General features: G+C 48.2%; 1 protein-coding gene across 1 annotated transcript in view; it reads right to left on the bottom strand.

The window, feature by feature from the left end:
• Positions 1-773: 773 nt before the first annotated feature.
• The window catches only part of LOC147113264 (uncharacterized), a 33,467-nt gene continuing 18,185 nt past the window's right edge, over positions 774-16,055 (bottom strand). The window contains exon 2 of the mRNA XM_085996112.1: positions 774-1,836. Coding sequence (XP_085852238.1) covers positions 774-1,836 — 1,063 coding nt within the window. The remainder of the gene's footprint in view (positions 1,837-16,055) is intronic.

Consider the following 16,055-nt stretch of genomic DNA (forward strand, 5'->3'; position numbering starts at 1 on the left):
AAGTAGGACCAAGGTCATACACTGTTAGAACTGAGGAAGGACAGATTCTCAGGAGGAACCGCCGTTCCCTCCTGAAAACACAAGAAACTATCCAAGAGCAAATCGATGACAATGCCGCAACTGAATCTTGTCACTCACCACCAGAACAATCTAACACAAACACACATACAGGCTCTCATGCAAACACATCAGACTTACCTGTGCTGAGAAGATCCACATGTGAAGTAAAAAAGCCTGATAGACTTAATCTTTGAGTACAAAGAAAACTATAATAAAAGAATGAAAAGCTTAGAGTTCATAAAGTAAAGCTTTGAAGATGTGTTGACTGTTGTGAAGATGTTAAAAGAAAAAATAAATGTTTATGTTTATAGAGCACTAACAAAAGTGTTACTGATATCATCTTTATCATTTTTCTTGAAAGTTGATTGATATTGATTTTGTTTAACCTCAAAGGAAGGGGGATGTAATGATCAGTAACATGTCATTCTAGAATGGTACACTAGGTGGAGCTGTATGTTTAGTAGTGGGCTACCCACGAGGCACTAGTCAAGATGGATACTGTATACAAGTCTACATGGCTGAATAAATGACTAGCACAAGCTAGCTGTTCATAATAAAAACGTCTATTTATTTATGAACATAACAAACCTTAAAATTAGAGCCAGGCCATTCAGGGGTAATGTCAGGAAGCACTTCTTCACACAAAGGGTGGCGGAAATCGGGAACTCTCTCCCCCAAAAAGCTGTTGGGGCTGGGGGGGTCAATTGGAGCTTTTAAAACTGAGATCGATCGATTTTTGTTGGGTCAGGGTATCGAGGGGTCACGGAGTCAGGGTATCGAGGGGTCACAGAGTCAGGGTATCGAGGGATCACGGAGTCAGGGTATCGAGGGATCACGGAGTCAGGGTATCGAGGGATCACGGAGTCAGGGTATCGAGGGGTCACGGAGTCAGGGTATCGAGGGGTCACGGAGTCAGGGTATCGAGGGGTCACGGAGTCAGGGTATCGAGGGGTCACGGAGTCAGGGTATCGAGGGGTCACGGAGTCAGGGTATCGAGGGGTCACGGAGTCAGGGTATCGAGGGGTCACGGAGTCAGGGTATCGAGGGGTCACGGAGTCAGGGTATCGAGGGGTCACGGAGTCAGGGTATCGAGGGGTCACGGAGTCAGGGTATCGAGGGGTCACGGAGTCAGGGTATCGAGGGGTCACGGAGTCAGGGTATCGAGGGGTCACGGAGTCAGGGTATCGAGGGGTCACGGAGTCAGGGTATCGAGGGGTCACGGAGTCAGGGTATCGAGGGGTCACGGAGTCAGGGTATCGAGGGATCACTGAGTCAGGGTATCGAGGGATCACGGAGTCAGGGTATCGAGGGATCACGGAGTCAGGGTATCGAGGGGTCACGGAGTCAGGGTATCGAGGGGTCACGGAGTCAGGGTATCGAGGGGTCACGGAGTCAGGGTATCGAGGGGTCACGGAGTCAGGGTATCGAGGGATCACGGAGTCAGGGTATCGAGGGATCACGGAGTCAGGGTATCGAGGGGTCACGGAGTCAGGGTATCGAGGGGTCACGGAGTCAGGGTATCGAGGGGTCACGGAGTCAGGGTATCGAGGGGTCACGGAGTCAGGGTATCGAGGGATCACTGAGTCAGGGTATCGAGGGATCACGGAGTCAGGGTATCGAGGGATCACGGAGTCAGGGTATCGAGGGGTCACGGAGTCAGGGTATCGAGGGGTCACGGAGTCAGGGTATCGAGGGGTCACGGAGTCAGGGTATCGAGGGGTCACGGAGTCAGGGTATCGAGGGGTCACGGAGTCAGGGTACCGAGGGGTTACGGAGCTAAGGCGGGTCCATGGAGTTCAAATGCAGATCTGCCGTGATCTACTGGAATGGCGGAGCAGGCTCGAGGGGCTGAATGGCCTCCGGTTCCTATGAATCCTGTCAGTGGGTACACATTAGGCAAGTGGTCACCTTTCTCCGTGTGACCATTGGTCCCACCAAAAGAGGATGTGCATGTGTGAGTTGCTGTAACTGAAATCACTCTTTAAATTTTTGAAATACAGGCACTTTGATGAATGTTGTTCAGATTCTGGCTTTGCTCCCTCGCAAGGACATTCATATTGTTCAAATTTATAATGTAATCTCACTTTCCTTTTCATATTTATGAGCTCTGTTGATGGCAGTCTTTATGCAATAATTTCAAAAATGTGCTAAAACATCGCCGCCAACCACTTCAAAGTTGTGTAATTGACATCATCAGTTTCTTTCATTATAAGAGATTTAGCATATGTCTGTTCGGAGATCTCACAACATTGAGAAACATATTACTTTCTCATCCCCCTCTATTACAATTTCAAATTACCCCTCTCTCCTCCAGCGACTGCACAATTTCCTCTTCTTCCACTTTTTCTTCAGTTTTTGATGTTTTTTAACAGCAACAGAAACATTGAATATTACGATTGCTTTGAATAATTTAGCCACCTGTTACCATTTTATTCAAGTCCAGTCCAGTGCAGAGACGGCAATAGAGTGCAGCCCTCTAAACAACAACAACTCCCCATTTACACAGCGCCTTTAACGTAATACAACCTCCCAAGGTGCTTCACAGGAGCAATTATCAAAATCAAAATCTGACACCGAGCCACATAAGGAGATATTAGGACAGGTGACCAAAAGCTTAGTCAAAGAGGTAGGTTTTAAGGAGCGTCTTAAGGGAGTAGAGAGGCGGAGAGGTTTAGGGAGGGAATTCCAGAGCTTAGGGCCCAGGCAGCTGAAGGCACGGCCGTCAATGGTGGAGCGATGGGAATCGGGGATGCGCAAGAGGCCAGAATTGGAGGAGCGCAGAGATCTCGACAGGTTGTAGAGCTGAAGGAGTTTACAGAGATAGGGAGGGGCGAGGCCATGGAGGGATTTGGAAACAAGGATGAGAATTTTGAAATCGAGGCATTCCTTAACCGGGAGCCAATGTAGGTCAGCGAGCACGGTGGGGTGATGGGCGAACGGGACTTGATGCGAGTTAGGACACGGGCAGCTGAGTTTTGGATGACCTCAAGTTTACGTAGGGTAGAATGTGGGAGGCCAGCCAAGAGTGCGTTGGAATAGTCAAGTCTAGAGGCAACAAAGGCATGGATGAGGGTTTCAGCAGCGGATGAGCTGAGGCAAGGACAGAGACGGGCGATGTTACGGAGGTGGAAATAGGCGGTCTTTGTTATGCTGCGGATATGTGGTCGGAAAGTCATCTCGGGTTCAAATATGACACCAAGGTCGCGAACAGTGTGGTTCAGCCTCAGACAGATGTTAGGGAGAGGGATGGAGAAAGTGGCTCGGGAACGGAGTTTGTGGCGGGGACTGAAGACAATGGCCCAGAAATTCGGGTCGGGGGCTTCCCTAGCGCGCCGGCTATTGAGCTGTGGGCCCGCGTGGAATTCCGATCCTGAGCCTGCTCCAACTGCCGGCGCGCAGTGCTTGCGTATCCCAGGGGCGCAGTTAGTTCAAAGCATCCCCTGAGATCACGTGGGCCATGGGGAGCCAATCGGAGCAGGGAATGCTCCATTCATAAGCTTGACAGGAAGTGCTGTCAAAACTTAGAAATACTACGGGCCCCAAAACATCATTAAATCTTCAAATAAATTTTAAAAAACCACATTTTTTTAAATAAACTATAAATTACATGAAATAACTATTTTAAACAATAATTTAAATTTTTGAAAAAAATAATTTTATTTTCTAACGGGGCTAAAAATAAACTTACCTTTCTTTAAAGTATTTAAAAATAATAAACCTGTGGAAAAAATGTTTTTATTTTAATTAATTCACTTACGCCTGCTTTTTAAAAGTGTAACTCCTGGAGACTTACCCTCCCAGGAAAACCTGCAAAAAAACCGTAAGTTCGATGCGCACGCGCTGCCTCTCCTGCGCACGCGTTCGATCTCTGAACCCCTTCTTTCAGGGGAACGGAAGTGCTGGTTTCCCGCGCATGCGCAGTGCATGCAGGAAACCGGCACTTCCATTGTGCTTACGGGTGAGTACCCCGTGCGTACTCACCCGTGGAGACCCGAATTTCTGGGCCAATAGCTTCGGTCTTCCCAATATTTAGTTGGAGAAAATTTCTGCTCATCCAGAACTGGATGTCGGACAAGCAGTCTGACAATTTAGAGACCGTGGAGGGGTCGAGAGAAGTGGTGGTGAGGTAGAGCTGGGTGTCGTCGGCGTACATGTGGAAACTGACGCTGTGTTTTCGGATGATGTCGCTGAGGGGTCGCATGTAGATGAGAAATAGGAGGGGGCCAAGGATAGATCCTTGGGGGACAGCAGAGGTAACGATGCAGGAGCGGGAAGAGAAGTCACTGCAGTTGATTCTCTGGTTACGATTAGATCGATAAGAATGGAACCAGGCGAGTGCAGTCCCACCCAACTGGTCGATGGTGGCGAGGCGTTGGAGAAGGATGGAGTGGTCAATGTGTCAAAGTCTGCAGACAAGTCGAGAAAGACGAGGGGGGATAGTTTACCTTTGTCACAGTCACAAAGGATGTCATTTGTGACTTTGATGAGAGCCGTTTCGGTTCTGTGGCAAGGGCGGAAACCTGATTGGAGGGATTCAAACATGGAATTGCGGGAAAGATGGACACGGATTTGGGAGGCGACAACACGTTCAAGGACTTTGGAGAGGAAAGGGAGGGTGGAGATGGGGCGGTAGTTTGCAAGGACGGAGGGGTCAAGAGTGAGGTTTTTTTGAGGAGAGGGGTGATGACGGCAGATTTGAAGGGGAGGGGGACAGTACCGGAAGAGAGAGAACCGTTAACAATATCAGCTAACATGGGAAGGGAAGCTGGGAGGCAGCAGTTTAGTGGGAATAGGGTCGAGGGAGAAGGAGGTGGGTCTCATGGACAAGGCGTGAGCTTAGAGAAGGCATGAGGGGAGATTGGAGAGAAACTGGAGAAAGATGCGAGTTCAGGGCTGGGGTGGGGGGGAACCTTCGAGGAAGTTTGGAAGGTGCTAGGGGAGCTCCATCCTCAAGCACAGTGTCAGCTCTTCATTCATCAATTCCCTCCTCACCTTTCCTCCTCTCAGTGGGTTCTTCTTCTTCTCAGGCAGTCCCTCGGAACCGAGGATGACTTGCTTCCACACTAAAAATGAGTTCTCAGGTGACTGATGAGTCCAATGCGGGACCTACAGTCTCTGTCACAGGTGGGCAGACGTTGGTTGAAGGGGCGGGTGGGTGAGGTGCTTGGGTTGACGTGCGCTCCTTCTGCTGTTTGCGCTTGGCTTCCGGTTGCTCCCGGCGAAGAGACTCGAGGTGTTCGGCGCCTTCCTGGATGCTTCTCCTCCACTTTGGGCCAGGGATTCCCAGGTGTCAGTGGGGAAGTTGCACTTTTTTAAGGAGGCTTTGAGGGTGCCTTGAAGCGTTTTCTCTGCCCACCTGGGGCGCTCTTGCCATGCCGGAGCTCCGAGTAGAGTGCTTGTTTTGGGAGTCTCATATCGGGCATGCAGACGATGTGGCCCGTCCATCAGAGCTGATCGAGCGTGGTCAAAGCTTCGATGCTGGGGATGTTGGCCTGAGCGAGAACACTGATGTTGGTGCGCCAATGGATTTGCAGGATCTCAGTGGGTACGGGAACCATAACCCCTCTGATGCCTCAGCCCAATGGCCATTCTTCATGTATGAGCCCCGACAAAAATCCATCTCCCTTTGTCGGACTCCCGTCCATCAGTCCCAGGCTTCTGTTCCACTTTCCACATGGCCTGTTGGGGAGCGAACCCATTGTACATGGCCAATGGGGCCCGGGAAGAGGTGGGGGGAAACCCCTACATCGGGGGATCACGATAGCCTTGAGTTCGAAGAGCAGAAGATGTAGCTGGGACACAGATGGTTGCAGAGGTTGAGTGGAATGGAGCCGCTGAAGGCAAGATATACTGGGGTACCTTGACACAGGTAGAAACAAGGATTCACCAACAACTGACTCTGAAAACAGAGGAAGTTTTGGGCTGAAGGGTGAAGTGGATGAATGCACCCAGGAGGAAATCACCAGTCAGAAATCACAGCATTATTCCACTTTAGTTTTATGCACTTCCTATTCCTCTCCTGAAGGTGCTGACTCTCACTGGGGTACAGTTCCTGAAGGTGCTGACTCTCACTGGGGTGCAGTTCCGGAAGGCGCTGACTCTCACTGGGGTACAGTTCTGAAGGTGCTGACTCTCACTGGGGTACAGTTCTGAAGGTGCTGACTCTCCCTGGGGTACAGTTCCTGAAGGTGCTGACTCTCACTTGGGTACAGTTCCTGAAGGAGCTGACTCTCACTGGGGTACAGTTCCTGAAGGTGCTGACTCTCACTGGGGTACAGTTCCTGAAGGTGCTGACTTTCACTGGGGTTTGGGTCCCATCCTCTCCTGAATGTGCTGACTCTCACTGGGGTACGGGTCCCCTCCTCTGCTGAAGGTGCTGACTCTCCCTGGGGTATGGGTCCCCTCCTCTCCTGAAGGTGCTGACTTTCACTGGGGTACGGGTCCCCTCCTCTCCTGAATGTGCTACTCTCACTGGGGTACGGGTCCACTCCTCTCCTGAATGTGCTGACTCTCACTGGGGTACGGGTCCCCTCCTCTCCTGAGGGTGCTGACTCTCACTGGGGTACGGGTCCCCTCCTCTCCTGAATGTGCTGACTCTCACTGAGGTACGGGTCCCCTCCTCTCCTGAATGTGCTGACTCTCACTGAGGTACGGGTCCCCTCCTCTCCTGAATGTGATGATTCTCACTGGGGTATGGGTCCCCTCCTCTCCTGAATGTGCTGACTCTCACTGGGGTATGGGTCCCCTCCTCTCCTGAAGGTGCTGACTCTCCCTGGGGTATGGGTCCCCTCTTCTCCTGAAGGTGCTGACTTTCAATGGGGTACGGGTCCCCTCCTCTCCTGAATGTGCTGACTCTCACTGGGGTACGGGTCCCCTCCTCTCCTGAATGTGCTGACTCTCACTGGGGTACGGGTCCCCTCCTCTCCTGAGGGTGCTGACTCTCACTGGGGTACGGGTCCCCTCCTCTCCTGAATGTGCTGACTTTCACTGAGGTACGGGTCCCCTCCTCTGCTGAATGTGCTGACTCTCACTGAGGTACGGGTCCCCTCCTCTCCTGAATGTGCTGATTCTCACTGGGGTACGGGTCCCCTCCTCTCCTGAATGTGCTGACTCTCACTGGGGTATGGGTCCCCTCCTCTCCTGAAGGTGTTGACTCTCACTGGGGAATGGCGCCCCTCCTCTCCTGAAGGTGCTGACTCTCACTGGGGTACGGGTCCCCTCCTCTCCTGAAGGTACTGACTGTCACTGGGATACAGGTCCCCTCCTCTCCTGAAGGTGCTGACTCTCACAGGGGTACAGGTCCCCTCCTCTCCTGAAGGTGCTGACTCTCACTCGGGTATGGGTCCCCTCCTCTCCTGAAGGTGCTGTCTCTCCCTGGGGTATGGGTCCCCTCCTCTCCTGAAGGTGCTGACTCTCACTGGGGTACGGGTCCCCTCCTCTCCTGAATGTGCTGACTGTCACTGGGGTATGGGTCCCCTCCTCTCCTGAATGTGCTGACTCTCTCTGGGGTACAGTTCCTGAATGTGCTGACTCTCACTGGGTTATCGGTCCCCTCCTCTCCTGAATGTGCTGACTCTCACCGGAGTATGGGTCCCCTCCTCTGCTGAATGTGCTGACTTTCACTGGGGTACGGGTCCCCATCTCTCCTGAATGTGCTGACTCTCCCTGGGGTACGGGTCCCCTCCTCTCCTGAAGGTGCTGACTCTCCCTGGGGTACAGGTCCCCTCCTCTCCTGAATGTGCTGACTCTCACTGGGGTACATGTCCCCTCCTCTCTGTTATGTTCATTAATAACTAGTCATTTTTTATTAAGAACAGCTAGCTTTTGCTAGACACTTTATTGAGCACATGTGGACTAGGTACAGTATCTGTAGAAGCATCCATCTTGACTGATGCCTTGTGGGTAGCCTGGTGCATCATGGGTAGCCCACTCTTATATAGGGTTACAGCACCACCTGGTGCACCATTCCAGAATGACAGGTTACTGATCATTACATCCCCCTTTCTTTGAGGTTAAACAAAATCAATATCAATCAATATCAATCATGACAACATAAACATTTTCAACAGTCAATACATTTTCAATGTAGTTTTCTTTGTACTCAAAGATTAAGTCTATCAGGCTTTTTTACTTCACATGTGGATCTTCTCAGCACAGGTAAGTCTGATGTGTTTGCATGAGAGCCTGTATGTGTGTTTGTGTTAGATTGTTCTGGTGGTGAGTGACAAGATTCAGTTGCGGCATTGTCATCGATTTGCTCTTGGATAGTTTCTTGTGTTTTCAGGAGGGAACGGCGGTTCCTCCTGAGAATCTGTCCTTCCTCAGTTCTAGCAGTGTATGACCTTGGTCCTACTTCCTCAAGAACTATAGCTTTCCTGTTCCATGCATCTGGATCCTCAATCCTGACAACATCACCCCTTGTCAATGGTTTCAGAGTTTTGGATGACTTGTCATAGTATGATTTCTGTTTCAGCTTTAACAGTTGAAGTCTCTGTCTCAGTTCCTTACTCTGCTTTATTTTGCACAGCAGGGTAGCGTGGCACGCAACTTGCGACCCATTAGGAGTTCAGCAGGTGAAGAACCAGAGTCTAAAGGTGAGGCTCGGTAGCTCAGCAGGGCGAGATAAGGATCAGACTTGCTTTCTGTCGCTTTCTTCAGTAGCTGCTTGAGAACTTGAACACCTTTCTCTGCCTTACCATTTGACTGAGCATACAAAAGACTGGATGTGATGTGCTGAAAGTCATAATGTGCTGCAAACTGTTGCCACTCCTTACAGTTGAAGCACGGACCATTGTCGCTAATGGGAATCCTGGGAATTCCATGTCTGGCGACGATGGATTTCACATTCATTATGATACTGCTTGCTGTGCTGCTTGAGAGCAGCGCCATCTCAGGATAGTTAGAATAGTAGTCAATCACTATTAGATATTCTTTACCATTTAAATGAAAGAGGTCCATACCAACCTTTTGCCATGGTGCTGTTGGTAAGTCAGCTACTATCATTGGTTCCTTTGTTTGTTTGTTTTGGTGTTTCTGACATGTCTCACATTTGCCTATCATGTTCTCAATGTCCTTATTTATGCCAGGCCAATAAACAGTGTCTCTTGCTCTCCTTTTGCATTTTTCAATTCCGAGGTGTCCCTCATGAATCCTTTTGAGCATGTCTTGACGTAGAGCCTGTAGAATGACTATTCTGTTCTGTTTTAGTAATAGTCCACTTGCGACACTCAATTCTGACCTTATGTGAAAATATTTTGGACAGGAACCTTTTGGCCAACCATGATGAATGTTCTCTATTACTGTTTGTAATACTGTATCTTTTACTGTTTCTTCTGCTATTTGCTTTGATTTTGTGTCTGACACGGGCAGCGCAGCAGTGACCATACTCACATGAACATCCACGTCTTCCTCAGTGGAGCTCACATGACTCATTGTGGGTGCTCGGAATAGTGCATCTGCTAACACTATGTATTTGTCTGGTGTGTAGATCAGTTCAAAGTCATATCTTTGCAGCTTCATCATGAGTCGTTGAATCCTTGGAGACATCTCATTCAGGTTTTTTTTTATGATGGCAACCAGTGGGCTGTGGTCTGTCTCAACTGTGAAGGTGGGAAGTCCATATATGTAGCCATGAAACTTTTCTAGTCCAACTACCAAGCCTAGACATTCCTTTTCAATCTGGGCATATCGACACTCAGAATCAGTCATAGACCTGGAGGCATAGGCAATAGGCTTCCAATCTTCACCCTCTGCTTGTAGCAAGACCACACCTAGGCCATCTTTTGATGCATCCGTTGACACTTTGATTCTTTTTGTTGGGTCAAAGAAGGTGAGTACAGGTGTGGTTGTCAGCACTGTTTTGAGGTTTATCCACTCTTGTTCATGTCTTTCTGTCCATGCGAACTCATTTGTTTTACGTAGCAGGTCTCGCAGACAGGCTGTCTTGGCTGACAAGTTAAGAATGAACTTTCCAATGAAGTTTATCATCCCCATGATGCGTAGCACTCCTTTTTTGTCAGTGGGTCGGGGCATTTTGAGTATGGCGTTTACTTTTTCCATATCTGGCTCTATTCCTTTACCAGATAGATTATCTCCTAGGAAAGTGACTTCCTGGACGCCAAACTGACACTTGGCTTTGTTGAGCTTCAGTCCATTCCGGCGTATGCTCTGTAGCACTTTAGTCAGTCTCTCATTGTGTTCTTTCAGTGTGGAGCCCCAGATGATGATGTCATCAACATAGACCTGAACTCCTTCCAGACCTTCAATTATGTGTTCCATCGCTCTATGAAAGATTTCAGATGCAGATATTATCCCGAAAGGCATTCTGAGGAAACAATACCTGCCAAATGGTGTGTTGAAGGTACAGTATTTGGTGCTCTCTTCATCCAGTTTTAGTTGCCAAAATCCTTGTGAGGCATCGAGCTTTGTAAAGTATCTGGCACCTGACATTTCACTGGTGATTTCTTCTCGCTTGGGAATCTGGTAGTGTTCACGTTTTATGTTTGCATTTAAGTCCTTCGGATCCATGCATATTCTTAGATCATTGTTCTTTTTCTTCACACATACCATGGAGTTAACCCAGTCTGTTGGCTCTTCGACTTTCCTGATGACTCCTAGTGTGGTCATTCTGTCCAGTTCTTTCTTGAGCCGGTCACGCAGGGGTGCTGGAACTCTTCGTGGAGCATGTACCACTGGCTGAGCATCCTCCTTTTGCTGGATCTTGTAAGTGAATGGTAGAACTCCAAATCCTTTGAACACATCCTGGAAATTATTCACTACAGAATCCACCGAGTCATCTGGTCTGCTTATGGCACAGTTTATACGGTAGACTCTCTTGACCAGTTCTAAGTCCTCACAAGCTTTGTCACCCAGTAGTGAATCAAGTCTTTCAGCCACAGCAGAAAACATGAGATGATGCACTTTGTCTTTGACTGTCACTTTAAGTCTGCATACACCTAAGCTATCTATTTTCTGTCCATTATAGTCCTTCAGTAGTGCTGACTTTTTCTGTATTTTGGGCTTTTCTTTCATATTGTTAATGTCACTCATAATGATTAAGTTTGCTTTTGCCCCAGTGTCTAGTTTCAATGTAACTAATGCTCCCTTTACCTGCAGTGGGATCATCCATTTGTCCTCTTTTACTGCATTAACTTCATGTTCAGCATTGTTAATTCCTGAGGGCTGCACATTTTCTGTATCCTTTTTGATATTGTCACATGACACCATTCCTACAAAACATGTCTCACTTAAATCAGTGTCCTCAATCACATTAACTTGTTGCCCTTTCTTTGTTTTCACTTTTGAAAGCATTGTTTGGCAAAGTGATTCTTTCCATTACACTTTGTGCACATTTTTCCAAACGCTGGGTATTGTCTTAACTGGTGTTTGTAACCACAGCGTTTACAATTAAAAATTTCATCCTCCGATTGCTTTTCATTTCTGTTCTGCCCACGTTTCTTCCCCTTGTAGGACACAGCACCGACAGCAGCATTATCACTCATTACAATCGCATCATTATTGATTTCACTAAAAGTCTTCGCGTGCTTTCGAGCTAGCTCGCTGGCTTGGCATATTTTCACAGCATTTTCCAATGTTAGTTCGGTTTCTCTCAACAGACGTTCCCTGACCTTTTTATCATGAATACCAAACACAATTTGGCCACGAGTCATGGATGCTTTCAGCTCAGAGAAATTACATGTCTGTGCTTTCAGTTTCAGATCAGTCAAAAAGCAATAACAAGTCTCATTTTGCCGCTGTGTCCGAGAACAGAACACGTACCTTTCATAGGTCTCATTCTTTTTGGGAGAACAATGTGTATCAAATTTCTTTAGCACATCTTCTAATTTTTCTCTGTTCTCCTCTGGATTAAATACAAATGTATTATATACCTCTATCGCCTGTGGGCCTGCAACCATGAGCAGCGTCTGGCTTCGTACCATACCTGATGGCAGCAATGTAGAGTTCAAATTGTTGTTTAAAAGTCTGCCAATTGTAGTCGATATTTCCTGTGAGTTTCAAACGCTCCGGTGGCTTCAAATTCTCCATGTCACGTTGCACAATATTCAGCAGATCGTACCAATCCTGGTACCATGTTATGTTCATTAATAACTAGTCATTTTTATTAAGAACAGCTAGCTTTTGCTAGACACTTTATTGAGCACATGTGGACTAGGTACAGTATCTGTAGAGGCATCCATCTTGACTGCTGCCTTGTGGGTAGCCTGGTGCATCGTGGGTAGCCCACTCTTATATACATACAGCACCACCTAGTGTACCATTTCAGAATGACAGGTTACTGATCATTACACTCTCCTGAATGTGCTGACTCTCCCTGGGGTACAGGTCCCCTCCTCTCCTGAAGGTGCTGACTCTCACTGGGGTACGGGTCCCCTCCTCTCCTGAATGTGCTGACTCTCACTAGGGTACGGGTCCCCTCCTCTCCTGAATGTGCTGACTCTCGCTGGGGTACAGGTCCCCTCCTCTCCTGAATGTGCTGACTCTCACTGGGGTATGGGTCCCCTCCTCTCCTGAATGTGCTGACTCTCACTAGGGTACAGGTCCCCTCCTCTCCTGAATGTGCTGACTCTCACTAGGGTACGGGTCCCCTCCTCTCCTGAATGTGCTGACTCTCCCTGGGGTACGGGTCCCCTCCTCTCCTGAAGGTGCTGACTCTCACTCGGGTACAGTCACCCCTAAGCCATCAGCCCTCCCGTGCCTCCCCGAAGCACTCATCCTTCACATACGAACTATGACAGTGAGTGTCGGCAACTGTCTAAGCACAGGCAAGGCCAAACCAACATGCAGACATGTGCACTCTCCAGTGGGCATCACCGGAGAGTGATCAGAAGCAGGAATCCTGGCTGATTTCCTCCTGCCTAGCCGAGTAACACTGAGGCTGATTGTAGCCCCTACCACCCTGGCTGAGATCAGAGAACTTAGAACAATCTAGGATTGAATTTGGGACATTCCTGGTCTCTATTTTTCAGTTACACAGTGAGTGGGCCATTCACCCATTGAGACACTGGGGGAGCCCTGGGATACTTCTAAGCACATTCTGCAATGGAAGGTGTTTTCTGGGGTTTGTTGCTTTTAGTGTTCCTGTTCTGATTGGAGTTATAAGCCTGACAGTTCTTTATGAAAGAATCACATTGAGTGAGTGCAGCTAATTCCAGGCCAATACAGGCTAATGTTTAAACATAAGAACATAAGGATTAGGAGCAGGGGTAGGCCATTCGGCCCCTCGAGGATGCTCCACCATTCAATAAGTTCATGACTGATCTTCGACCTCAGTTTCCTGTCTGATCCCCATATCCCTTGATTCCCCTAGAGTCCAAAAATCTATCGATCTCAACCTTGAATATACTCAATGATTGAGCCTCCACAGCCCTCTGGGGTAGAGAATTCCAAAGATTCACCGCCCTCTGAGTGAAGAAATTTCTCCTCATCTCAGTCTTAAATGGCCGACCCCTTATCCTGAGACTGTGACCCCTGGTTCTAGACACTCCAGCCAGGGGAAACATCCTCCCTGTATCTACCCTGTCAATCCCCCTCAGAATCTTGTATGTTTCAATGAGGTCACCTCTCATTCTTCTAAACTCCAGTGAGCGTGGGCCCATTCTGCTTTGATATTCTTAACTTTCATAAAGCATTTGATAAGGTTCCTCACAAGGCACTTGTAAAGTACAAATATTGGATAATGAATTGGTTCCATGTACACTCGCTATAGTCAGGGTGTCACAGTGTAGCACACGTATCTGTCTCCTCCAGCGACGATGAAGGTATGGAGATGTATGTGCAAGTCAGGATGAAGGGGAGCTCAGAGGTGTTCACATTCCCATCACATTGCTTCTCTTGCCCTGCTGTGAAAAGTGTCCCCTTCCGCCTTCCATCAGAGCTGCTGCTGCACCTTGGCCTGGTCACTCTCAAAACCTTCGATAAATCTTCATTCAAGCTGAGTGTTGCAACTTTATTAAAATCTCTCACCCCCCCAGAGGACCGATTCCCTGCTAAAGAGTTGAATTCCGCTCCCATATCTTGGGGGTGTTTTCCCAACACTCTGGGAAAGGATACGATAGTTTATCATCTAACAGTGGAGAGACTGGAGAAGCTGGGGTTGTTCTCCTTAGAGCAGAGACGGTTGAGAGGAGATTTGAGAGAGGTGCGCAAAATCATGAGGGGTCTAGACAGAGTAGATAGAGAGAAACTGGTAGAAGGGTCGAGAACCAGAGGAGACAGATTTAAGGTGATTGGCAGAAGAACCAAAGGCAACATTATAAGAAACTTTTTTACGCAGCGAGTGGTGAGGATCTGGAATGCACTGCCTGAAAGGGTGGTGGAGGCAGACTCAATCGTGGCTTTCAAAAGGGAGTTGGATAAGTACCTGAAGGAAATAAATTTGCAGGGCTACGGGGAAAGGGCGGGGGAGTGGAAGTAGCTGAAGTGCTCTTGCAGAGAGCCGGCACGGGCTCGACGGGTTGAATGGCCTCCTTCTGTGTTGTAACCATTCTATGATTCTATGATTCCAGGTGAACCCTCTGACATTCTTGCCTCCAACCTGTCTCTCTGTGAAAAAAACGTGGGGAGGGCAGTGCACCAAGGGAAATCAATTATTGAAGGTACAGGAGAGGAAAAAATAAAATATTACCTTATGGCAGAGGACGAACATTCAAATCAGTGAAAACTTCAATTTGCAATAGAAATCAGAGGAAAGTTCCTTACTCGAGTAACAAGAGTTGTTCAGAGTAATCCACCAGACACTGAGATCGAGACAATGAAACAACAACAACTTGCATTTATATAACCCCTTTAACGAAGAAAAGCTTCACAAGGCGATTCACAGAAGCGTAATCCATGGCAAACCAAAGAAGGAGACATTAGGACCTTCAGTTAGAGTACTGCGTACAGTTCTGGTCACCACATTACAGGACGGATGTGATTGCACTAGAGAGCGTACAGAGGAGATTTACGAGGATGTTGCCTGGAGAATTTTAGCTATGAGGAAAGATTGGATAGGCCGGGGTTGTTTTCTTTGGAACAGAGGAGGCTGAGGGGAGATTTAATTGAGGTGTATAAAATTATGAGGGGCCTAGATAGAGTGGATAGGAAGGACCTATTTCCCTTAGCAGAGAGGTCAATAACCAGGGGCATAGATTTAAAGTAATTGGTAGAAGGATTAGAGGGGAGTTGAGAAGAACTTTTTTCACCCAGAGGGTGGTGGGGGTCTGGAACTCACTGCCTGAAAGGGTGGTCGAGGGAGAAACCCTCATCACATTTAAAAAGTACTTGGATAAGCTCTTGAAGTGCCGTAACCTACAGGGCTACGGACCAAGAGCTGGAAAGTGGGATGAGGCTGGATCGCTCTTTGTCGGCCGGCACGGACACGATGGGCCGAATGGCCTCCTGCCGTGCCGTAAATTTCTCTGATTCTATGATTAGGATGTGTGACTAAAAGCTTGATCAAAGCAGAAGGTTTTAAGGAGGGTCTTAAAGAAAAATGCGGAGGTGGAGCGGCAGAGGGAATTAGGAAGGCATTTCCAGAGCTTAGGGCCAAATGGCAGAAGGCACGGCAGCCAAAGGGAGGCGAAGGGTATGGGGGGTGGACAAGAGGCTGGAGTTGGGGGAATGCAGAGATCTCAGAGGGTTATAGGTCAGAAGATCAGGTCCTAATTGGAAGCGAGCACTTGCCGACTAAAGGGCACCTTGGTTTCTCTCTCGCTTTCTGTCATTCTGCCTTTGCCGTCTCTTTCTTTCTCTCTTTCTCTTTCTCTCACTCTCAGTTTCTCTTTCTCTCTTTCTCTTTCTCTATCTCTCACTCTCAGTTTCTCTTTCTCTCTCCCTCTCTATTTCTCTCTATCGTTCACTCTCAGATTCTCTCCCTCTCTCCTCTCTTTCTATCTCACTCTATCATTCACTCTCAGTTTCCTATTCTCTTCTCTCTATTGCTCTCTCCCTCCCTCTTTCTCTTTCTCCATTTCTGTCCTTGCTCCTTCTTCTCT

The sequence above is a fragment of the Somniosus microcephalus genome, chromosome 8, assembly GCF_052327205.1.
Source record: "Somniosus microcephalus isolate GS21.2 chromosome 8, FLI_Smic_1.0, whole genome shotgun sequence".
Lineage (NCBI taxonomy): Eukaryota > Metazoa > Chordata > Chondrichthyes > Squaliformes > Somniosidae > Somniosus > Somniosus microcephalus.